The sequence below is a fragment of the Stenella coeruleoalba genome, assembly GCF_951394435.1.
Source record: "Stenella coeruleoalba genome assembly, chromosome: 17".
Lineage (NCBI taxonomy): Eukaryota > Metazoa > Chordata > Mammalia > Artiodactyla > Delphinidae > Stenella > Stenella coeruleoalba.
In genome coordinates, this window is record NC_137163.1 from 60,598,001 (window position 1) to 60,622,510 (window position 24,510).

Below are 24,510 nucleotides of genomic sequence, written 5' to 3' on the forward strand. Positions count from 1 at the left end.
GCACAGCATGGGTTACGAATGACCTGATATAACCGAAAGACAACTTGCACAAGAAACACATTAAAACAGGTTTCCTTTTCCCATCGCTAACACAACCATCGAATTTGGACAAGTCCACATTGTTGGGGACATCTTTGGACACACAGGAGTTTTTGGCTGAGCCATCACTGGTTAGATAGTCTTTCTCTCTCTTGTGTCGGAGATCATAGACACGGAAACTGTGCAACACAGGACCAACTCCTGCTAGTGCTGAGGTATTTGGGAAAGCCTGATCGGCCGTATATGGTTTCCCGAGGGATGAAGCGATATGAAAAGTGTTGATGATCTGTGGGTAGAACGACAGAGGTGCAGAAGCAGAATGATCACTCTTCTCTCCAGCCGACGCCAGGGAGTCCAGAAACATCGCTGTTGAAAAGAGTTTGCTATTTGCCCCAGTCTGTGCATTCTGCCCACTTTCTTTGGAGTCCTCAATTATATAAGCTGACCCATCAGGCTGGTAAACGATCTCCCCGGTTAGATTTTCCACGTCACTGTCCTCTAACTCGCTGATCTCGCTCTCGTTGTCATCCTTCAGGGCCGGAAGGCGGGCATTCGGGCAGTGGTGTTCCATGTATTTCTGTAAACTGGGAAAAGAAGTAGCACATTCGTTGCACGGTATCTCCTTGGCTGAGGTAACCTGAGTGGCAGCTGCATTCTCGACGCTGAAACCCAGCAAGACTTCACTTTTGCGCTCATCGGTTTTCAGGTTGTCATCTGTGGAGCTGTTTTCCCTGTCAGGCTCCATCCCTGTAACTTTCTCTGGCACCTCATTATCAAGTTGTGCCGTTCCACATAGCTTTGATGTGCTCTGCCCATTTTCCTGCCTTGAGATAGGAGGGGAGTCACAGGTTTCCATGGCAATTGCTACATGGGGATCTCATTTCATCCAGCCTGTCAGGGACCTGGATAAAAAATAAGGTGAGAGGAGCCATTTTTATTAAATAATGACACAGCTCACTAATAGCCCATCACTAATTTACAGCTGCTGTAAACTCATACTATCTAAAAAGGTGAGGGGAAAAACTTAAAACCAGCATACCTATCTATCACAGACAGACTTTGTATAAATGTAGCAAAATAATGTAGATAGCTATCACAGGCATGCCTAGACATCCAAAGTGTTTTTGAAATCACTATGAGCATTCATCACAAATCTAAAATTCATATCAGTAAGCCGTATTTTTTTTTCATTCCTGTTTTCTGAAAACGGAGAGAACATACGTAAAAGCTTTAACACCCCCTTTAATAGAAATCTAAATGGCTTTCATAGATGATAGCAGGAAGAAAAGGACAACACAAATAACTTGTAATTTTTTAAATTTACCTTTTACTTTATCAGGCAGTGACTAGAAGGGGGGATGCGCGTGGGAGGGAGACCAACAATAGAGGAGCCTTAAAATGAGAAATATTACAGTCACAGGCAGCACGAACCAAACTCTTCTCTGGTTTTCATTTTGCCGGTAAATCAGCTTACTGCAAATCTTCCTTGTGCAAAAGCTCTCAGCAGGTATCTGGCTGGCTCTGATTAAGCACCAATCACAATTCTTCCCCACACTTCAGTCACCTCAATAGGCACCAGAACAGAAATTAATATTTACTGCAACCAGTCCTATCATCCTAGGGGACAAATCGTATTCACTTTTTTTTTTTTTTTTTTCCACTGCAATACGTAATGAACACCATTCCAAATACCATTTTGATGTTATCAATCCTGGTGAGTTGCCCATCTCTCAACCGCTGCTTCAATCAACATCTCCTTTGGCTTAACAAATCATACCCAGGCACTACTGATGAAAACACTTCAATCTTTTTTTTTTTTTTTTTTTAGCTTTCTCCAGGCAAGCATCTTAGGCCATAAACTCCCTTTGTTGAGAATAAGACGCACTCTACAAAGCCATATCAGTTTCTGGTAGCATGGCAAGATACCAGGGGAAAGTTGGGCATAAGTTGGTAATAATGCGTTCCCCTTCTGTGTGTGAATATGTATGTGTGTGCCCACTTGTGTGTGTACCTGCAAACCTCAGCTGCTGGAATAGCAGCTTAATTAGGGCTTAAGCTTCTCTGAGTCCCTGCAGATCTCTCCATTTGCAGAATGGTTCCACTATACACGAGAGCTGAGTGGTCTCAAACTTTAGTGCTTGTTTTCATTCTGTGACCCAGGCACCATCTTGATTTTATGAAACAGGTAACCCATCTTCTTTCAAATCTCCAAACAGAAGGGACTAAGAACTTCAAAGCAAAAAGCACTGTAATGTAAAAGTATCAACACTTTCTCGCACGCTGACAATTTCTGAAATAAGGAAGGTTGACGCGGCTATACTGCATTACGTGTTCTATTGGGGACCTGGCTATACTGCATTATGTATTATATTGGGGAGGATGGACATGCGATGACTCACCCTGGATGCCCCTCCCACCTCTACATTCTATTGTGTAGACTTCACAGTGGCAGAGAGCTAAGAAGAAAAACATAACTCTGGACTCATCAATATTACTAGGCATTTTAGAAATTCCTTTTCAAAAGTTCTTCTATAAGAAAGACATCTTTGAAGGTCACTGGCATATTAAGTATGAAGAATAACTTCTTCATACTCTCTTTACTGTAATCAAATTTCATGTTAGCTAAATCAGAGAGGAAGTCATCAGTTTCAAATACATCAAAAGATCTGCATAGATTGAAAATAAAATCAAAATTCGTTTTGGTATCTAAGATGGTTAAAATGACATTCTAATTGCTCACGAATCAAACATCACAAAGCTTAGTGTGTAATTTTAATCATTGAAGAGCTCCAGGTTAATTATCCTCACGGCATGCATGCAGCTTGTAAAACTCTCTGAAATAATCTGATAAACCCCCAAAAGCGTGAAAACCTAATAATTTTCTAATTAGTCCACAAACATTAATGTTTACCTTTGCATTTACCAAATCTGTACAAGGTATACATACTGAAGGCAGCCAAAATGTCTAAAATAGAATCCCTTGATGGACTAAAAGATATGAGGAAGACAGGAAGAAACTGGAGAGTTGGAGTGGAAGCAAGGTGGTAAATAATACTAAATTAATGATCCTAGATTAAAATGTAAAGTTCCAGGACCCAAAGTAGTTATTTTTTTTTCTTTCCTATGATAACTTCGGCAGATATGTGGAAGAAAATTCACCTTAATTACAAGAGTGAGGAAAGTTCTCAAACACTTTACAGCTTCGTAAAGAAGCTTCTGAGCTATTTTTATTATTTGAATTCTCTTTTACCTCCACGCCTACAACAGTTCTCAGCCTACAAAAACACTTACTAGAATTATTACACACATGCTGAATGCTCCCCAAATGAGTTATATGTAATGTGCAGTTAATAATTTTGGCCAGATGCCGAATGGATTCTGCAATATTTCTCTATATGAAATACTGCAGAGTCCATTCATGAACTCATGTCAATATTTCTCTATATGAAGTAGATCCTCTCTTTTTATTTTATCTTAACAGAGCCAGAAGTAACTTTCAAAAATGTAATGACATTATTGCTATGTGAAAAAAAATTATGAAAACTATACTACAGTGTCCATCACAGATCACAGCTATGTGGCAGGATATATTTTGTTACAATACACCCACATAACTTTACACAAAATTGCCTATCAAGTTCTTCTCACAAGCTACACATTAATCAGAAACTAAGTCAAATACATAGTAAGTCTTCTCGGCAATTAAATTTACATTTAATTCCAAAAGCAACAGTAACAAAACTATCTGAACTGATAGAGCTAGTAATAGATTTACCTGATTCTTAAATTTGTAGCCATAGACTATGACCATGGCAGTGTTTACCAGCATGTTTGGATGGAATCGCTTTAGTTTGTGCGGTTAAAGTTATTTAGATCAATATGTACCGTGACACTGAATATGATGCTAAGTGATTTCACTGTCACCAGTGTCAGACAAGATCTTTCTTTTATCAACGTGTCCCACTTAGGAAATTTACACTAAAGTTTATAAGTCCCAGTTAAAAGACCACAAAGACAACCATTTAACTTAAACCACAGAATTCATTCCACAATGACTGCATAACAAGTAAACTCACTGTAAAAGTTGCTTCACCGTTTAAGCTGCTTTCTATTTACTCTTCACTAATTTCTATTCTCTACTGCCATGCATTCTATTTAAAAAAAAAATCACCCAAGTCCTCAAGAAATCTCAAAGAGAAAACCTAATATAATTTTAATGCTAAATTCAGAACAATACATACCTGCTGGTCTGCTTAGAATACATGTACACAGTTTTGGGTATTCTCAGTAATTCACAAGATCAGTGACTTTGATCATGTAAATCCCTTTTTCGGAACTAATGGACAACATGCAGAAAAGAACTTTTATTGCTTGTTCTGCCTTGCTTTCGTCCTGCAGTCACTGCTGCCTAAACTCTTCTCTGCTAAATGACCAAACCCACCTACCAGGAGGCTGGCTAATGAAAGGGGGTGCTTTCTGAACAACAGAAGAATTCCTTTGCATTCAGAAAGCAGAGTTCCCATTAGAACCCAAAATCAGGCCAGTTTTACCTCTGTTTTTTAATTGAGATTGTCCCAGCCCTCCTCTGTAGCACAGTGAGACAGTGTTTGTGAAATGATTAAAAAGAACGTGATCTGATCAAGAGGACAGAATAATGGGAAAGGAATGCTAGGTTAGCCACTCTGCTAAGTGCTGGGAAAGAAGACCACTGTGCCCCTTTGCCTATTGTTTTTATTCTCATCTGCTCTTTAGCCAACTCATAACACTTTGAGTTGCAATTCCATTTTAAACGGGTTAAAAGTTGTTCACTTACAAGGGAATTTGATAACAAGTTACAAATCCTAAATATATATATATATATATGTATATATATAGAAAATAAATAAAAATCCTTGAATTATATCAAGTTTCCAAAAGGTCATCACTGTCTCTGCTGTGGCCTTTTCCCCATCCCAAATCCTCTATCAATATGTCATAGTGAGTTAGGCAAAGACAAAAGAGAGGCGCAGTGTGAAAACGGCACATATATCTAATCCTGACAAAGCAATGAATAGACCTTCACAAGTATAATTATACTTGTTTATTTGTTGCCACGTACAGAGAACTGATGAAAAAAATCCATCAAAGTGGTATTATGCAGACACCAAGAGCTTCTTTTCTTCGGTTGCTAAAGCCACATTGAAGCTTAAATTCCTTATTGTTAAATTCAGAAGAAAGAAAAAAAAAAAGATTTTTGGCTGGACTGTTTTTTTTTTTTTGCATCATTTGCTGACAGATCTTTTGTGTCCTAGGCTGTATTAGCTCACACTGCTACCTCATTTTTACCCATGCTGGAATTCATAATTACAAACTACTGTACAGAAGCTTTTAGAAGGGTGTGGTGTGCTGACCAAGACAAGAGGGTAGTGAAATCTGGCTTTTGATGTACATCAAAACACAGGTAAAGTACCTGTGTAGAAGCACCAGTTACGTCAGAATACATATTTGATCTCAGTCTTTTAAGTTGGTTGCTGGTGGTTTTCTTTACTCAGCTTTCTCTGCAATTTGCTTATTTTAGTATATGTTTAGTATCCCATTAAAGATCGCATAACTTCTTCCCCATTGCAGTATTAAAAACGTTAGCAATAAAGAAGGCAAATACAAGGATGTCAAAGGATTGAAAAAATTGAGCAAAAAGATTTCAAACCAAAGTATTAAGGGACCATTATGTTCCAATAGACACTAAATTACGTAACTTAACAAAAGCACATTTTTACAGATGGGGGCGGGGCAAATAAGCTTTTTTTTTCTCTTGCAGGATAGAAATATATCAAAGTAAAAGCAATCTGCATAGTTAATGTTTGTGAGCTTTACAATTTAAAACAGAAAAGCTGTAATTTTTCTTTGCTGGCAATCTGGAAACACTCTGGAGTTAATTACAGCTGATTCGGAGTGAACCACACAAACAAAGACCAGTCTATGTCCAGACAATTATACTGCATTAACCAGCTTAGAGCTTCCTGCTGATGTTTCAGGGGTCTTCTGTTACACCCTTCTACCTTCCCAGCACGAGAGAAAATGCTTCTGCAAGAAGGAATTAATGAACAGAGCTGCAAAAGAATGTGTGACGACCTCTCCTGACACGGCAAAAACTTTCCACCCATGTCACGACAAAGGGGAGAAGGTAATTAAGTTTGAATAGAAGGATGTAACCAAATATAGTAAGCACCTAAACCAAGCACATTTTTAAAACGGGAAAGTTGACAAAGACAAACATGAGTGTGTAAGTCAATGAAGTCATTTTCCCCTGTTTACCTCTCATTTTTCTCATTAAAACCTAAATTAGCTATTCAGTGCAGATTTATTTCCTTCTCATAAACAGGACCCTTATAATCGATGCTTCTGTCTCTCGTTTTTTCTTCCTCTTCCTCTCCCTCTCTTTCCAGCCTCATTTTCCCTCATTCTCTCTCTCGTCTCTAAACCTCCATGGACTTTAAATGACAATTACATGTCATTAAACACATGTGTTGGAAAACTAAAGAGGAAAAGTACTCTTTGCCAATGGGTCCGATAGTTCTTAATTTGATTAATTGTTGTGGGAAATAGGAATTTTACTCAGTTTTCTTCGCAACTTTAATCAAACTCCAGCTACTTTCCTTAGAGAGAAATCAATAATCTCTCCTTAACCAAATTACACCAATATATGACTCATTTTATTTGTTTGCTTCAGGAAAATTTCATAATCAGTGAGCAAAATGGACCTAATACTTTAGCTATCCTCTGTAAACAAACTTTGGTCCTTTTAACCAATCTAGTTGATTTCTAATTTTCTTATTCATTCTAATTGAAAATGAATAGTTTGCATTGGTGTGAGAAAGGACATGAACTGTAATTATGTTCAGTGCCTCTCTCTGATTCTTTCTTTGATACTGTTTTGCCAGTATTCCAGCTGACATTGGGGCTTTGTAGTGATTGCTTCATTAAAGGGTAAGGATGTCCTAATCAGCTAAAGCATTACTAGAAAGCTGTTGTTTGCCAATACTGTGAGAATATACCAACCTTTTTTTTTTTTTTTTTTTTGGCTTTTGCTTTCTTTATAGAAGAAAAAGGTACCTCTGGATGCCATTACCCAGCCATACTTAAGTATTAATCATCTTCCCTTTGTCTCATCTATGCAAAGTAGGATTAGAGTTAAATGACTCTATGATTCTTTTAATTTTTTTCCCTAAATAAATATTAATCTACAAATCAATTAGTTGGTGTTATATTAAAACACATATAAATATACTCTCTGGAAACACTAAAAGGTTGTGTAAACTACCCTCATTTTACAAAGCATCTCAGTGACGGACAGAATCATTTTCCCTTCTCAGACCCCTCTCCCTCAATCCCTACTATATTTGAAATTTCAAGTAAATAAAACTTTGAAATAGAAAGTCTAAACATGGAAACCTTTAGTTTTCCTTGGAAAGGCATGTACTGAATTAATCATTTTTAAAATTTATAAATCATATTTGCCATGTTTTTTATATGATTTCTAGTCTCTAAAACGTAATTGACTAATCTCTCTGGCATACACCCAGTTTAAGAGTGTTTAGTTGATAATGCTTTTAAGTTGTCACATAGGAACATTTAAAAAATTCATCTTAATTGGTTTCATCAAGGTAAATATAACTATAGAATATTTGGCTTCAGGAACGGATTTACCAGACTAGTGAAAACCATTTCACACATACATTTTTCTCATATACAATGTGAAGACAATATATCCTAACATATACATGCATTTTTTTCTTCTTTGTCTATTAATATATAAAATTCATTATTGAAATACTGACAACTAAATATTTAAATGAGGAAACAATTGTATAATTATTTGTATTTCATGAGTCCCACAATATGATCTCATAACCAATATAGCATAAGCATAGTAGTATATTATTATTATTTTTTTGAAAAATGTCATTCTTTGCAGGCTAAACCTACCATAATTATCTTCATAAAATTAATCACAGGTCAGGTATTCCAGCAAACAATCCTATTCCCAGGGCAATGATTTCAAACAATTCAAAATAGTTTTAATGAAGAAAGTTATATGCATAATTTCTTAAATCACTACCAAGTGCCCTCTTACTATCCAAGACTCTTAGTCTATCAAATGCAAGTCTCTTTTTATATCCCATGTAGATATTTTAAATTATTTTATATTAGAAACCTAAGTGGACTAACATAGAGACTAACATAGAGAACCTAAGTGGAATGAAATGTTTCTTCTGGATGAAATATTGGCAAATTTATGTTTGAGCACTCAGATTTGTTGGTTATTTTATTTCTATTATGAAGAGCCTCTTGTTTGCTTTTTGTGTATGTGTGTGGTTTGTTTGTTTGTTTGTTTGGCCTGAAAGTTAATTTGACTGCTGTCCATAAGTGAAGTGTGCAATTCAGTAATTAACTTTTGTGTTTTAAATGTATGCATGTTAATTAAATTGCATTATAAACAAACAAACGTCAACCATAATTATAAGCTCCTTGGTTTACCCACATATTATCCCTTTTCAAACAAACTTGATGTCAGACAAATTAAAATCAAGCAGCCAGCAATTTTGAGTTGAATTTTACATGATCTGCTGGTAACCTGATTACTTTAACTTCAATATCATTACAGGAAAAGTATTTCAGGAAAAATAATGACAAGAATTCCAACAGGAGACAAGGTTAATTGTATTGATTCAAAAGATGCATGTTCATAGGAACCATGTTGAAGGAATAATGTTATCTCAAATCTACAGTTTCTATTAAAATGAAGTTGTCCAGCATGAAAGAGGCAATTAAGATTAGTGTCTGCAGAACTAGAGATACTAAACTAACTAACTAATTATCTGGGCCCAATTATCTTATACTTTAAGTAGCAAAATATCAGTGTGGAGCAACTACAAGGCATAAGGTTTGCAGGTTTATTTACTGACTGGTGTATCTATTAGGACCAAGAACAAGTGGAGCTGTCAGGACATAATGAAGGTAAATGATTAGTTAGCACCAAGCCTGAACTCTTCTTCAATGCAATAAGAGTTAATTAAAGTTTACCACCAAACATCAACCAAAGAAGGATGTTGATCAGGTTTCAGCATTAAGTGCAAACAGACAATAGTTGGCAGCAATTAGTGCAGCTATCAAATGACATGCAATGATAATTATACATTTAAAACTGCTAAAGAGCTGGGGGAAAAAAAAACTAATCAGCCTCTTTGACGACAAATACTCAAAGGGCAGGAAACAGGTATCAGATTATTTCACTTTAACACTGTAAATCAATAGAATTAAACAAGAAAAGGCTGTATGGGTACATTATCTGAAAGAGAACAGTTCACTGGATCCAAAATGAAATAAATCTGCTAGTACTGGTCTCTCAAAGATAAGAACTTCTGGAGCTAAAGAAAATCAGTTACTTTTCAATTAAAGTTTCAGAGTGAAGTCTGTGTAAAGAAAGTTTAGCTTCTGGGTTTTGTGTAAACCCAACAATGCAACAAGTATTCCAGCATAATTACTGTTATTTAAATTAAGTATTAACTTCCACTCTAAAGGTACTGTCAAAAGTGCTTTATGCCTGAATATTATCTTTGTGCGCTCGAATACTACCTCCCTGAAACATGTTTAGATGTTAGGGTCAAAATTCTTTTAATACAGCTAAATTTAAAACAAAAGCCATGTATACATATTTAGTGTACGTTATGGCAGGTCTTCCCTTGATGCCATTCAAATCTACGACTTCAATCTTCCCGGAATCAATGAGTCTGCATACAACACATGCCTGAAAATACTTTTAATAAATCATCTCATTCTTTACCATGGTTTCTGGCCTGCAGCCTAGAGCATGTCTCCAGAAATGTGCCCATCCTCATGACCCCCACCTCTCCATTTTCCCAACTAATTCTGTTATGCTAAGGATTTGTACACAGTGTTGGCTAATCCCAATATTTCCCTGGAGCTAAATCTAAGCCATGGCCGACTCCCAGCACAAAAATATCTTTCTCCAAAAGCCCTTTCGCCCCCTTCAGCACTCATACACTCATTGGTCCTGACATTTTCACTTCAGCCATGACAAATGAGCTGATGACTCTGATGTGATTGCACGGGAGGATGGCTTTATCTAAAGATATATCATTAACTCTCATCACCATCTCCTAATATGGCTCTTCTGGGTTAATGTGTTGTGAAAATTTGAGGAAATTTTTGTGTAAATATATGCACTTTAAGGAGTAAGAGACCAACTTCATCAAAAGGAGAAAAGGGAAGCCAGAGTGGACAGGATCAGGGAAGGGAAAAAAAAAAAAAAAAGACTAGCATTAACTAAATGTTGCTCTGGGGATTTAAGTAACTCGACTCAACCTCTGCCCCAGCAAACCAGCCATCTGACTGTCTCTTAAAGGCCCCTTCCCCTCCAGAGGGGCGGCTGGAGCAGAGCATAATCTGTGAAGTGGCACAAATGAAGCTTCTCAGATAAACACGGCTAATCAATCTGCAAGCCCATTTCTTTGTTTCTACCCCCCTCCCGTGTAGGACGGATTTTACTCTCGAACTCTTAATTCCCTACGTTACTAAATCTCTCTAAATTCATTTTAATGGAAAAAGGGATTGTCAAAACCCATTTCCTTCTGAGGGCATTGTCTTCTTCAATTAGAAAGGAGCAATCTTTTTCTGACCATTATTAAATGTGAAACTCTTCAAGCTTTAAAAAGAGGGGAAAGGGAAACTTTTCCATTTAGCATGAATGTCATAACCTTTAGGTTAAGTTAGAACCCAAGTTCCAGCTACACAGCTCTCCTTATATATACTATGGAGTTTACAGAGTAGATAACTGTTATAACCTCTTCTGTCAATTCATCTGAGAACGCTCAGCCAATCAGAGTCGACTGTAGCATAACAGACCTCGGGAAAGGAGGTCAGGCTTTGAGGTAAAGTGCTATTCACTACTGGACCATGCAAGGAGCTCTTTATTCCTGTTCTTATTGGCATCAGTCCCCCTCACTAGAGCAAGAACAAAGCCAAGTGCTCGTGTGAGGTTTATGAATAAATCAGAGGTGAGCCACTTTAAGTGCTGCCCATGACTTCCTTGTTGACAGTGAGCCCTTAAACAGGCTTCTATGACCAGCAACTTCTGGCAAACCACAATGATTCCTAATCTGCAACCTGTTTCATTTCAAGAACTAAGTGGCCCACCCCATTTTTCCTGCAAGTTTTCACCTTTCAGGCAGTTCTTGTTCTATCTCGAGCAGTTTAGCTTTACAATCCCAGAGCAGTCAGCCGGCTCTACGGTCATCATAGAAATTGTACCAACTGAAAATCTTCCTTTGCTTGGAAAAATTCCACAGATGAAAACATCTCCAGCATAACAGAAATTATTCTCATATTAATATTATAGAATCTTTGGATATGGGAGGAGTTCAACCAACTAGGTTGAAAAATGTTAAATGATTTGCTGAAGGAGACATACACACACACACACACACACACACACACACACACACACACACACTAGATTCTCATTGGCTGTGCCCTGTAGTTGTGTGATATTTCCTGGAAATTTCTCTGAGCTTCAGTTTCCTTATGGGTTAAACCAGGGGATTGTGCTATATCCCTTCCGACTTCAACAAGCTATGGTTCTAATACAAAAACCCATTTAGATTGTGCTGGAAGATAGTTTTCCCTGTGGAATTTTCCAAGACAGACCCAGATGTTTTTAAGGTCGCATTTTTTTTCAATACCCAGATTTCAAGAGGAGAGGCAGATTCCAGTAGTATAGTAAACTGAAGTGTTTTATTTATGTTTTTAATTAACAATCAGATTTTTTCATGTACTCATGTATTTATTGAGGATATTTACCAAGGATTTGCCAATATTGTCCATCACTGTGAATACAGGGATTAAACAGACATGGGTGCTGCCCTCATGGAGACTGAAATTTATTTGAGGAGGAACTTAAACAAGCATCATGAAAAATGCTAAGATGCTAATTATTTTCTTCCAATGAAATATATCCTACCCTATCAGTAGTCAGTAAATGCTTAGCCTTAAATAAATGTGCTTCAAATGAATGGTTAAGTCCAGGGCCACTTATAAATGACCAGAACGTAGGCAAGGCACACACTTTTATTTTTAAGAAAAACTTGAGCAAAGATTGTGAACTAAATATATATTATAAATGTCAAGCGAAAACCAAACTCAAATCTGGGAAATTACTATCCAAAATACACTTATATTTTCCACAAAAATATAAAGAATAATTTTAAGTGTGTATCTTACATGCAACACAATGGGAAATTATTATGAATTTAAAAATCAAAAAGAAAAAAACATCAGAGAAATAGATTTTAGTTTAGAGGATCGAAAAATTGTGTTTATAAATTTATTAACCCTTATCGTGAATCTTATCACCTTTGAACCTGGGTCGTCCTCCTCTGAATAATGCACTCCTATAGAAAGATAAAGGACTGCGATGTCCTCCATGAGATAAGCCAAGAGGAAACTCATAACTTGGCTATAAAATTCCCACAAGAAAGGCTTCCCTGGTGGCGCAGTGGTTGAGAGTCCGCCTGCCGATTCAGGGGACACGGGTTCGTGCCCCGGTCCAGGAAGATCCCACATGCCGCGGAGCGGCTGGGCCTGTGGGCCATGACCGCTGAGCCTGCACGTCCGGAGCCTGTGCTCCGCAACGGGAGAGGCCACAGCAGTGAGAGGCCTGCGAACCGCAAAAAAAAAAAAAAAATTCCCACAAGAAAATTTAAGGGTTTTATAATATTACTGGGTTATTAAGAACTGGATCTTTTCTCTAGGTTGGTATAAATTTTGGTCAGCAGGGTGCCATGTAAACAGTATTTATTCTTCTTTCATGGCATATCAAAATATCATAACATCAAGTATATAAAAAGGTATTGCTATGATATCTTATCCAGTTTGGGGAAAACCTCTAATTCAAAGGCTTTCAAACAGGTAGGGTCAGCTTCAATACTGAAATAAGCTTTGTGGTCTCTTCTATTATTGTATATAATGGACAGTCTGGAATCTTGAGTTCCTATAGATAGACTAAAGTCTGAATTACTTTAAAACTGTTTCTGTTCTAATTTGTTTCTTATAAAAAAGATCCCAGAAATGCATTAAAATCATCTAGAAACCCCTCAAAACCAAACCAACCTGTGATGATGGTGTAGCAAATATTGAGGTGGAGGCGTATCCACCTAGATGTCATCTAGGTATCTGTCAATGAGAAGACATGAGAAGGAGACTACCCTTTGGTCCTACCTCTTAGGCATCCCCCTTGACTAATTCCTATCTCCCTCCCTTGTCAGGGAGAGGGGCATCTCTCTTCAAAAGGTCTATGTAGATTTGCTTTATCAAGTACTCTTCAGGAGAGCATTATATCAAAACCAGCTATTGACAATAAAGAAGAGGGGAATGAAGGATATCGGGCCCTATCCACATTCACTTATTTTAATATGTTCATAACAGTTTAGCCTAAGGTAAGCTCTACAGCAGCTCTGAGACACAAACGAGGGACCTGAGGCTCAAAAAGATTAAATAACTTTGATAAGGTCATCTATAACAAGAATTTAACCCAAGTGTCTTACGGATCTAATAAGATTTCTATTGGTCATTGAGTTGTCAAAAAATTGGAGTAGATTTTCAAATATCTAAGACTTAAGTTAAACAAACTCATTTAAAAAGGAAAAAGGAATCCAAAGTAAACAGAATCAAAAGAATGTCTGGTTTTGAACTAAGTGTCATTCTTTCTCTACACTATGCTCCCTCTAAAACATCACAGCTTTGTCTTTACTTTCCCTCCACAAAATAGAAACCTTTCTTCTTCACACTGTGTTCATCGTTGTTAAGAATACATTTTAAGTCACTGAGATCATTAGTACTTTTATGAATCGTAGACTCATCTTGACCATTCAAAGTACCTAGCCTAACCTCCTACTTAACACAAAAACATGCTTCCAGTCACAGTGGTAAGAGGCCATCCAGATTCTACTGGTCTCCTTTCAGTAACAGAGAACTCACGCTCTCAGAGGAGACAACATCACTGTTGGATTACCATTGCACATTTTCCTTTTCTTCTCTTCCCCATTTTCACCACATTTGTATTCATTCACGGAACAAACCCTTTTCTAAGCAGCCAATATAGTTGAGTGGCCATTGGTCCTAGAGCTGGGACAGCTGAGTTCTTGTCCTGACATGTTCCTACCTTGCTGGCTGACTCAACGTTTACTTCTCCAGAATTCAGTATGCCATATTTTAAAATGAGATGGTTGAACTGAAGAACTATAAGGAAGTTTCCAGGATTTAGCCCTTTGATAGTTTCCAGTTGTCTTACCACCCTACCTGCTCTTTTTCTGTTGCAATCGTGTTGGTCACTTCTTAGAAAATGAAAGAAATTTAGTCTACAGAGGAACACCACACAGGCTACCCCTATAAACACATCTAAAGAGGAAAGAGAGACATTAACATGGAAAAAGGGTAGGGGTGGGTGTGTGTGTCTGCATACACACTCCTAGTTTGTATCTATTAAACCAAAGGAGATGACTCACTCTCCATTCATTAGTGGGCTAAGGAAATTTTAAGTATGAATTGCTTTATTGCTAAATGTATGGGGGAAAAGTACTACGAACTATATATTAGAAAATCTACATTAGTAAAGCCTTTCAGGTTTAATAAAGGTACTTTGGGATATGATTGGGCTTCTTCAATTTATTCTTCCAATCAGGCAAATTTTAAGATTCTTTATAAACTTCCTTCTTAGAAAGTTTTGTTTTGTTATTAACAGTACAACCAGGTGGCATACACCAGCTCATATGTTTTTATATTTTAACATTGTTAAAGCTATGGATTTCCTTTCTTCTTTACAGTGAAGGAAAAGAATTTTATGGACAGTTATAAAATGCATATTTTAACCCAAAAGTCGATTTTCCCTGGTTAAAATGATTTAGATCCGAGTAAATGCCTGCAGAACGCTTTCTGTTTTTACAGCTAGAACACAATGGAACCTATAAACTTTGTCCTAGAGGTACGTGCTATAATGTGTACGATTCAAAAATTATCAACTGTGCACTGTCGTCTCCCCGGGACAAGCAAACATTAGAAATGATCAATCATCTAAATATATGATGCTAGTGTGTGAACCCCTGACCCGAATGACTAAAACACCTACTCAGGACTTGTCTGGGACCATCAGGGCATTATGACACATTAACTAAGTCAAGCTGCCCAAATTCTTAAATTGTATTTGTTTATTTTTTCAATCTCTAAAATGTTAAAGTGGCTAATTATACCAGAGACAAGCTGCTTGCCAAATATGACTTTAGTGTCAAGCCATTTTTAGGTTGTGTGCGTACATTCAAAAGTGCCTCAAAATGGCAAATATTTTAGTTCACTCACAAACCTTGAAAAAAGTAGGGGAGTGGGAAGCAGCCATTCCTGGACTGAGGATTCTTTGTCAAACGTGAAACCGTATCAAACTTTCAGGGCAACTTGTGAACCTCTGAAACGAGGGAATTAACAGAACATCAAATCCAGCAAGATCACAGGGGGAACAATCCATATACAAGAAAATAATGCCATTGAGCCCTCATTAAAAGACCATTTTGTCCTTAGCCATCAAAGACTGTGAGTGCACTAAGATCTTGGTTATATCATCAGGGATAACTAAAACAAGTGCCAAGAGAAATTGTGCACTTTTAGTTCTCACATGTGTCCATCTGTTCACATATAAACATATATTCTGCTTTCTGTCTGATTCCTAAAAATCTTGATATCAGAATACCTTGGGCTTTTGCCCATTTCCTAAGAATGCAGACATCACATAAGCTACTATTAACCCATGTGTGATCCACTTCCATGGTGGCTGGAAAGCTGCCAGTTACAACACATGGTGCTTGGTTAACAATGTCTTAAAATATAAATGAATTTATTTTTTAAATTAACACATTTTTCTTATGGAAATACCTTAATAAGCCCTGCTTCATGTAAAAGAATAGCTTCCATGTGGATTTTTTTGTTCTTTTAGGATTTTTGCGCTTGCATATCCATAAAGTTAACCAGAAAAGTTTCTGAAACAATCCAGAATTTCTTGACAATTTTTCTAGAGGACTCTAGTAAAGAATTTTGGTGACTTTATATAACAAAGATCAAACACTTTTCCCTTACAATGTTCTGTACTCAAGAGGCAACCCTTACACTTTAATTTATGTGAAAACACTTCTGATTCCGCACGTTTCCATGTAACCATCTTAACAGTACTGAATAGCAACTGAACAGTTAAAGTGATGAGGCAAATAGAAGTTCTACAATCTAGAAACAAAACAAGTTAGGTTAATATCTGGCGGAATCTTTCAATCCTGCTCTGGGGTAGCCTTCAATGGCTCATTTGTGGTGACCCCAAACCGGAAAGAGCTTGTTTAAAATGTATACATATAAATAATTATCCACACTGTATTTGATTTACATATGTACAAAAGAACCAATTCCCACCTTTGAAAGTGTCTTAACACTTATGGTATTTTAACTGCCCTAATTATGGTTGAAGAAACATCATTAAGAGCCCTGATCACGTCAACTGATAACCAGTTACAGCCCTAACTAGTGACAAGGGAAAACCCTACTGCAAATGTCTCCAAGAGTACTTAGACACTTTCAAAAAGACTTATCTCTAAGTGAAATACACAATACTCCTACAAAGCAACACGAAGATGAATTAAATCCTAAGAAAATAACTCTGTATCCTCTTCCACCAGCCCCTCCCAGCCCGAAAAGCTGAAAGGCCACTTAAAACACTTAACATTGCCAAAAAATCAGAATACACAACTCTTTCCCAAGTGAAGTGTTCTACCAACTGAGACAACTATTTATAGCCGATAGGGTAGGGGATGGGGGAGGGAGCATCATATATTCCATTATTAACTACATGAGATATCCACACCATACTACTGGCCTCTTCTGAAATAACTGTTTTTGCCAGCAAAGTGCTGGGAATTCTTGATACCCAATAGTCAATATTTGGCTAGCCTAGCATGTTTCTGAAAACTCTTCTATATACAAACCTCTGTTTATCGTCCTCTAGCTGCACTACTGCCATACATATTACTTCCCAGTGATGATGAAAACTCAGGGCATCTTAGAAAGTTGCTGAAATCTGAGCCCCTGCTTGTTTTCTCAAGTCTTGGACAAACATAACTTTAGAGCGAGCAGAGCATAGGCATAAAGAAAGAGGAGCCTGCATTTTCATCTTCCTTTCATCTCGGTCATTCAGTCAGCCATTCAGAACCCTATTCAACAGAGCTTTTCATTATGCAAAAAAATGCTAATCCTTTTCCGATGCTTTCACACTTGTATAAACCCCCATTCCTTCAACTGAAAAGCAATTATATCAGTTTACCTTTCTGTCAAAAACAGGATTAATATTCCAATAACAGAATTTCCTTTCTTCTCCTATCTTTCTGCTTTAGGAAACTAGAGATTATTAGTAGAGGCATTCTTAGAACAAGAATACATTATTTTAAATATGATTATGTGAACCAATGAGCGGGAAAAGGAGAAGAATCATAGGAAGAAAAAGTCCTTCAGTTACAGCAGAAACTCTTTTCTGTGACACAACTGACCTTTCCTTTGCAGATGCCCAAAGACGCGGAGTCTCACTCTGGTCTATTAATCAGAAACAAATTATGAAAGAATGTAGCTGGACTGGTTGACACTATCCCATCTTGGGAGACTCAGTCACAGCCTAGTAACAATGTCCTCTTCATGGGTAATGAACAGCCATGACAAATGGGGCAGAGAAACTATTTATTTGCATATGTAAATTCTCACACAAGGGAAACATGTACAAACAAGTGTCATTGTAAGGTGGATTAGGCAAACAACGCTTTCTTTTTAGGACATTCTGCAGCCCAGAACATTAGTCAGCACAATTAAACCAGTCTCCATGGAGACTAATGAAATTTCACCATGGTATGAGTTAAATTAGATAGCTAGTTATGTGTTTCCACAATCCAACTTGAAATCCATTATTGTTTCAGAACAATACAGCAATTGTGCCTAGCTGATCTTTGCCAGCTCAACAAGCTTCTAAGTTGACAATTTGCATATGTTAATATAATTAAGCACTAATTACATGAAACTTGTACATATTCACATGCACTTTCCCTGGGCGCTTTTCAGTTTGAACCTTGGCAAAGTCTTTAACCCTTAGAATGGTTTGAGAGGAAAAAAAAAAGAAACTCTGCCTGTGGGTACAGCCCCTAGGCAGACACAGAAAGGCTCCTCATTTATAAACACAAAGCTTAACCTGGCTTCTCATATTTCTAGCAACAATGACAGAAAATATTTTGTGAATGTGCTAGGGATGGGGGGGTGGGGGGGTGGATTCATCTTTAAAGACTCATAACTAGTATCTTCTCATAGGTAAGTAATAACACTCATTTCAAGAAAAATGTTAAGGAAGAGTTTGCTGTCACTGACATTGTCGAACGTTGGGAGATGAAAATGATTTGACAACAGCAAAAACAGCAAGTAGAAAAGGAAAAAGGAACCAGCAGCACCTAATGAGCTTTACATAAATATATGCAGAGGCAATTAAGCAATGTTAATTACTATGACAGCAGTTAATTGAATATAATTAGATATTTTAAGCCACTGAATAAAGCATAGTTAAGATTAATTTTATTGAGATTAATTGTAAATAAGGATAGATTAACTCTGTGTTTTGACAGCCATAAAAAGTAGTTCTGCAAATGAAGCAGGAGCGTGGCCACCAGTCCAAAAATCATATATTATTTTAATGTCACACCTCAGAATCATCTCCTCAATAAACATGACTTTTCAAACCCAAACAGACAGGAATCTTGAAGAAAAACAAACAGCTTGCAGAGATTAAAGAGCCTTTTGTCCTTTTTCATGTGCATTTCTTTTAACAGACTAAATTAAGCGAGTCTGGTGTACGTGTTTTAGGAAGGAACATTTCACACTGAATGGAAAAAATGTTCTATCACATATGAAATTCGTGCAGCTGCGCGGAACTTGGTCCAGATGGTTTTAGACTATAAAACACCCCCAAATGATAGACAGTAGGCCTTCCCAAGATTATGTGATAAAGTCACAATCTTTTATTTTGACCTCCCAAATTTCTGCTTTGTATTATTTCCCATCAAATCACATCTTTTCTTTTACAAATGTGTTTCTCCAAGAGGGTTAAAGAAACGTTGCGCCTACTAAGTGTTAGAAATGAATGTTAAGCGAATGGAAGAAGGCCTCTATGAACAGATACCAGCTAAATCACTCAGCCCCAAAATGCAATGATAGCCATGACAACAACGCAAATGACAATACTTGGTTATTACAATGGTTACTAGAAATATTTCTTGGGAAAAACAGTGCTAGATGAAAATCCCTTCCAAATACTTTCACACCAAGCTAATTCATGCATACTCTTTAAGAAAATGAACACAGTCTTCAAGAATGCTGAACAAATCACTAATAAGAAAGGAACTTCAATTGATTTTGAAATAAATCAATAGGTGATTAACATAATATTTTTAAAGCAGCAGAATGTATGTGTGTGTATATCTCTATATATTACATAAACATATATATTTCCAACACCTCTTAGCTCTTAATCGAACAAGGGCTTTATGCTGTGGAGCCTGCTCTACATAGCCTCACAACTTCTTTAGGATGCCCTTGGTCTTTATAACAAAAATCCTAAAATGGTCTGTGAAACAAGACTACGACGACAAGCCATTCTGCAGTGAAAGATTTTAAATCATCCAGCCTCTTTTAATAGACTTGAGACTTATTGAGGTAGAAACCATAAAAAATGAAGAAGGGAAATTTAATCCCTGAAATATTGATTTGCACATTAATATCATATAGGCAGAGGGCAATTTGGCTTCGTGGAAATGACACATTGTCGACCCTTGGTGAAGTCAGAGCCAATCTAACTGCTGAACATGTCTGAATCTCAAGAGTTATTAAGGGCTTCCCTTCTTGCCTTTATGACTTTTCTTCAGCCTACCAATGCAATCTTAAATGTATTATCTTTAAGAAATAATTGTAAAACCTCAGGGGTTTTCCAGTTAATGGAAGGGAGGCCAAACCACATCAGATTCTGAAATGCAACATTAAACCCTTGCAATCAACAAAACCACCTCAATTCTCATCCATCCAGTGCAGGATCTAATATTGTTATTAGAGATAATCAAATTTCATTGTGTAAATTTAGGCTCATGGTCAGAATGGAAGCAGTAAATTCTGCAATATTAAACAGCGATTTTCTCAGCCTCCTTTATGTTTTCCTTTGCTGGGACAGCATCTTTTAAAATAATCCAACTAGCTCAAAATTAATGGGCAGATCTGGGCTCATCTGCTAAAAACTGCAAAAGATTACAATAAAGCTGAGCGTGTTTCCTTCATTTTTAACTTTAAGTGGCAACTTTCACTTCCTAGACCCAGAGCCCACTCTCCCTGCCTACCTCACAATTGGGTGCTATTGCTTTGACTTACACAGCTGGTTTACCTGACCTTTCTTTGTTCCTTAGGTACATATCACTTTTCAGATTTATGATATTTCCCCCATATTTCATTGACTCTATCTTCATTGACATAAAAATGAAAACAAATGAGTTGACTTTTCAAAATCCAAAAGCAACCAGCTACTGAATAAATACACAGTGATACTCTCTCCCCAGTTTATGCCATAAATATTAGAACAGTTTTTTTTTTTTTAATAGCTGTATAAACCTTATGAGCCCCACACTGAAGCCAGGTGCAAGAGGTTAAAACAGCTGGCTAGCCATCTTTTATTTTTGTGTGCCTTCCTGCTGATTGAAACCGCAAACGTTGAAAACTATCAAATATTCCCTTAAGGATTTTTTTTTTTTAAGAAGAGGAAGGAAAAAAGAAAACCTTCGTTTTCTTTAATATGCTTCTCCGTGGAGAAGAAAAACTCTAAAACACAATCAGTCACAGAGATTGTGAAATAATCCCAATCCCTCCTTTCTGTTGTATTTAAACCATCCTTTCCAACAACTTCTAGACACAATTGTTTTTATTCTTCAGTTAGGAAAAAAGAGAGAAAAAAGAAAGAAAGAGAGAAAGTCTGAGCTTGCTCTGTCAGTTTTGCCAGTAAATATAAAGTAAAACAAGTGTTGATGGTACCGAGAGTGTTACATACCCGGGCTGTGTTTTTGCATTGCTCTCAATGGAAGCGATCGATGCCCGTGTCACTGTCGCGTCCCAATCGCAGCCAAGTCTCAGCCTTAATCTAAGCAACATCCGAAAAGGCAGCGGCAGCCGCAGCCTCTCCCTGACTCTTCCATCCATCCACCCAACTAAAAATATAATACTACATATGAGCTTTAACCACTCCACGTTTATAGGGATCAAGCCACTGAAAATCCAAGAGAACACAATAAAAAAAAAAAAAAAAAAAGCCCTCCTTCTGTCTCTTGTCTCTCTCTCCTCTCTCTTCCTCTCTCTCTCCTCTCTCTGTCTCTCCTTTTGCCATCTACATGATCCTTGATTAAACATGGAACAGAGTTAATAAAAAAAAAGGGGGGGGGAGGACTCAAGGAGAGGAAATGCAACTGTCAGAAATCGGGACCGCCAGATTTCCTGGTGAACCTGCCTCTCTGAGTCAGTGTCAATCCACCATCTTCCGCCAGTGAACTTGTCTTTGGGTTTTTGCTTGGTCTGGGGGGGTTGTTGTTGTTGTGTGTGTGTGCTTTTTTTGGAACGGGGGAGGGGAAAGGCAAGGTGGGGGCTGGCGGTGGGGGGGAGTAGGGAGACCGTGTGTGTCTGTGAGTGTGTTGAGTGTGAGTGTGTATGTGTGTGTAGGGGTCGGGGTGGGGGGGTCCGTGTTCGCGATCTGAACCTTTGGTACCTACAAGGAGGGTGTCTCACCGAACGGTAGCTAAGACCTCACCAGGACCGCGCGGAAGCGAGGAGTCGCGGCCAAAGGCGCCCGCCGGAGCCTCGTCTCTGGGCCGGACCCCAACCCGAGCGGCCGAAAGGAACCCCCCGCCCGGACCACAGGTAACAAAAGAAATACAAACCAGTGCACCGTCTTCGGGACTGGGGGTGGGAGGGGCTGGGTGGGGAGTCCTCTGTAACTTGGGCATCGGCAGAGAAACTTTATACAATTCCATGAGAAATTTTATTATTTATTTTTCCGATAGAAAAGAGCAGAAAGAATGGGGGGAGGGGGAACGAGATAGAAGTAGAAGGAAGGCGAGACCCGACGCATTCCAGCCCCTCTTCCCTTAGCTGCTCCCGGCCGGAAGGCGCACTTGATGCCGGGAGAGGCGAAGAAGGTGAAGTTCGTTTGTAGACCTGGAACCCCTTTGGGGGGTGCCGGGGAATAAATCAGTTCTCACAACCGGTCACAGCCCCCCCCATACACACACACACACACACACACACACACACACACACACACACCTTGCCCTTCGCCAAAAGGAAAGGAAAAGATTCTTGACCCCGAGCCGCGGGCAGCTCTCCTCCGGTCTAAGACACACCCAGCAGCGAAAGCGCCCCGAGAGAGCTGCGGCCGCCTCCCGGGTCCCTGGCCCCGAGGCCCGGCGATCCCGCCTACTAACGGACCTGTCTGGCGTTCGCCGGCGCCCGGGTCCGCGCCGCCCGCGCCGCCTCCCTCTCCGGCGGGCGGGCGTCTACCTGCAGCCCCAGCCCCGGCTCGCGCCCCAGCCTCTCGGAACCCCCTGCCCACCGCGCACGGAGCCGCGGGCCTCCGCAGCTCCGGCGCGCTAAGCGCCCTTCGTAGAACTTGAGCGAGGGAAGAGGGGTGGTGAGAGGAGGAGAAAACCGAGGCTGAATGGGAGGGGAGGGTAGCAGGGAGAGAAGAGGGAGAGAGGGGCTCCGAGTCCCACCGACCAACGTCCAAACTTTCGGAGGATGGGTGCGAAGGAAGGGTCATCCCGACCGGGGTGAGGGGGCGCGGGGCGACCGGGGGCCCCTGGCAGTGTCCGCGCCGCCGCGGAGCTGACAGCTTCCCCGCGCCTCGAGAAAGCCCCGGGCTCGCGGTGGACACAGAACCCGAAAAGACAGGCAAAATGAGAGAAAACTGCTCGGCCAAACGTGGATGACCCGCCACTTAATCCAAAAGTTAAATCCCGAAAAACGCACACACACACACACACCCCAAAGAAAGTGGAAAATCAGGTCCTTCAGTGCCCCCTTCCTCCCTCGGCGGAGCAAATCCTGGAGCCAAAAAAGGGGGAAAGAGATAGAAAAGGGGGGGCAGAGCGGAAGAGATGGTCGGGCTGAGGGGATGTGTGCGAGAGCGAGCGGGAGCGAGCGAGCCAGGCGCAGAGAGGGAGAGAGGCGGAGAGGGAGAGAGAGGGAGCGAAATATCAAAGATTGTGCAAGATCAGGCTGGAAAGATAATCGATACTCGACCTAAATTTAACACAAACTACTCAATAAAAGTTAAAGAAAAAACTTACTTTCCATTTCCCCTGCAGTTCCTACTCGATCTTCGCCTCTTTTTTGTTTTGCTTTTATTTTACTTACAGCTGATCACATCCAAGTAAAACGAGAGGGTTCATTAAAAAATAAAAAATTAAAAAAAATTAAAAAAATAATCCTCGAACTTTATTGGGTGAAAATAAAAACGCTGGAGCAGAAAGTGGGGGGCATGGAGCGGTCCTCGGGGGTCCGGGAGGAGTTAAAGCATGTGCCGACCGCGGTCTCGCTGTTTGGTTGTGAAGGGGTTGGGAAAAGGAGGAAAGGAAATGAAAATCCGATATGTCTTTATTCTGCTAATTATTATCGTTTTAGCCCTGTTTAAAAAAATGGCTGATTAAGTTGAGTGCGCATGTCTTTGTGTGTCTATTCCCGATATGCACTCTGGGAATGAGAGAGGAGAGCGAGGGAGAGGGAGAGGGAGAGGGGGGAGAGAGAGGTGTAATTAGTGAGGTGATCAACATTCCCCAGACTGCAAATGACGCGCAAGCCCGGACCCGGAGCAGCCCGGGAGCCTCGCGGCTTCCGAAGCTCGGAGCGCTGCGGCGGGAGTCCGGGACGCGGCGACCACAGAGAGGGCAGGGGATGGGGACCTCCGGGGCTCGCACCCCACGCGCCCCTGCGCGCGCGACTCCCAAACTTCATCAGACACACACACACACACACACACACACACACACTCACACTCACACACACACACACACACACACACACACTCGGCAAGGAGGGGGAGAAAATAAAACATAATGCCGCCCAAAACGTGCCCTTTAACCACTCGAAAAAAATTTTGTTTTTTATTTTAATGAGGCAAAGTAATTATAATCGGACCAGAGCTGTGTTTACTAGGAAGCTTTAAGCAGAAAGAGGAGTGAGGGCAATGAAAAGGTTTTCTCTGCTTAGTTTATTCTGCTACGTACAGGAAAGCACTTTAACGGCGAAATGCGGGGTCCTGAGCAAATATGCAGATGT

General features: G+C 39.3%; 1 protein-coding gene across 5 annotated transcripts in view; it reads right to left on the reverse strand.

Annotated features, from left to right (window-relative positions):
- The window catches only part of ZFHX4 (zinc finger homeobox 4), a 180,380-nt gene extending 156,527 nt beyond the window's left edge, over positions 1-23,853 (reverse strand). For 4 of the 5 annotated variants that reach the window (XM_079902159.1, XM_079902158.1, XM_079902157.1 and 1 more), the window contains exons 1-2: positions 21,236-21,506; positions 1-941 (exon numbers count right to left, since the gene is read on the reverse strand). The exon at positions 1-941 is cut by the window's left edge and continues 1,698 nt beyond it. In XM_079902159.1, coding sequence (XP_079758285.1) covers positions 1-895 — 895 coding nt within the window. In that variant the 5' untranslated portion in view covers positions 896-941; positions 21,236-21,506. Of the gene's footprint in view, positions 942-21,235; positions 21,507-23,522 lie in introns of those variants that run through there. The other variant, XM_079902156.1, reaches the window with a different exon arrangement.
- Between the last annotated feature and the right edge of the window lie 657 nt (positions 23,854-24,510).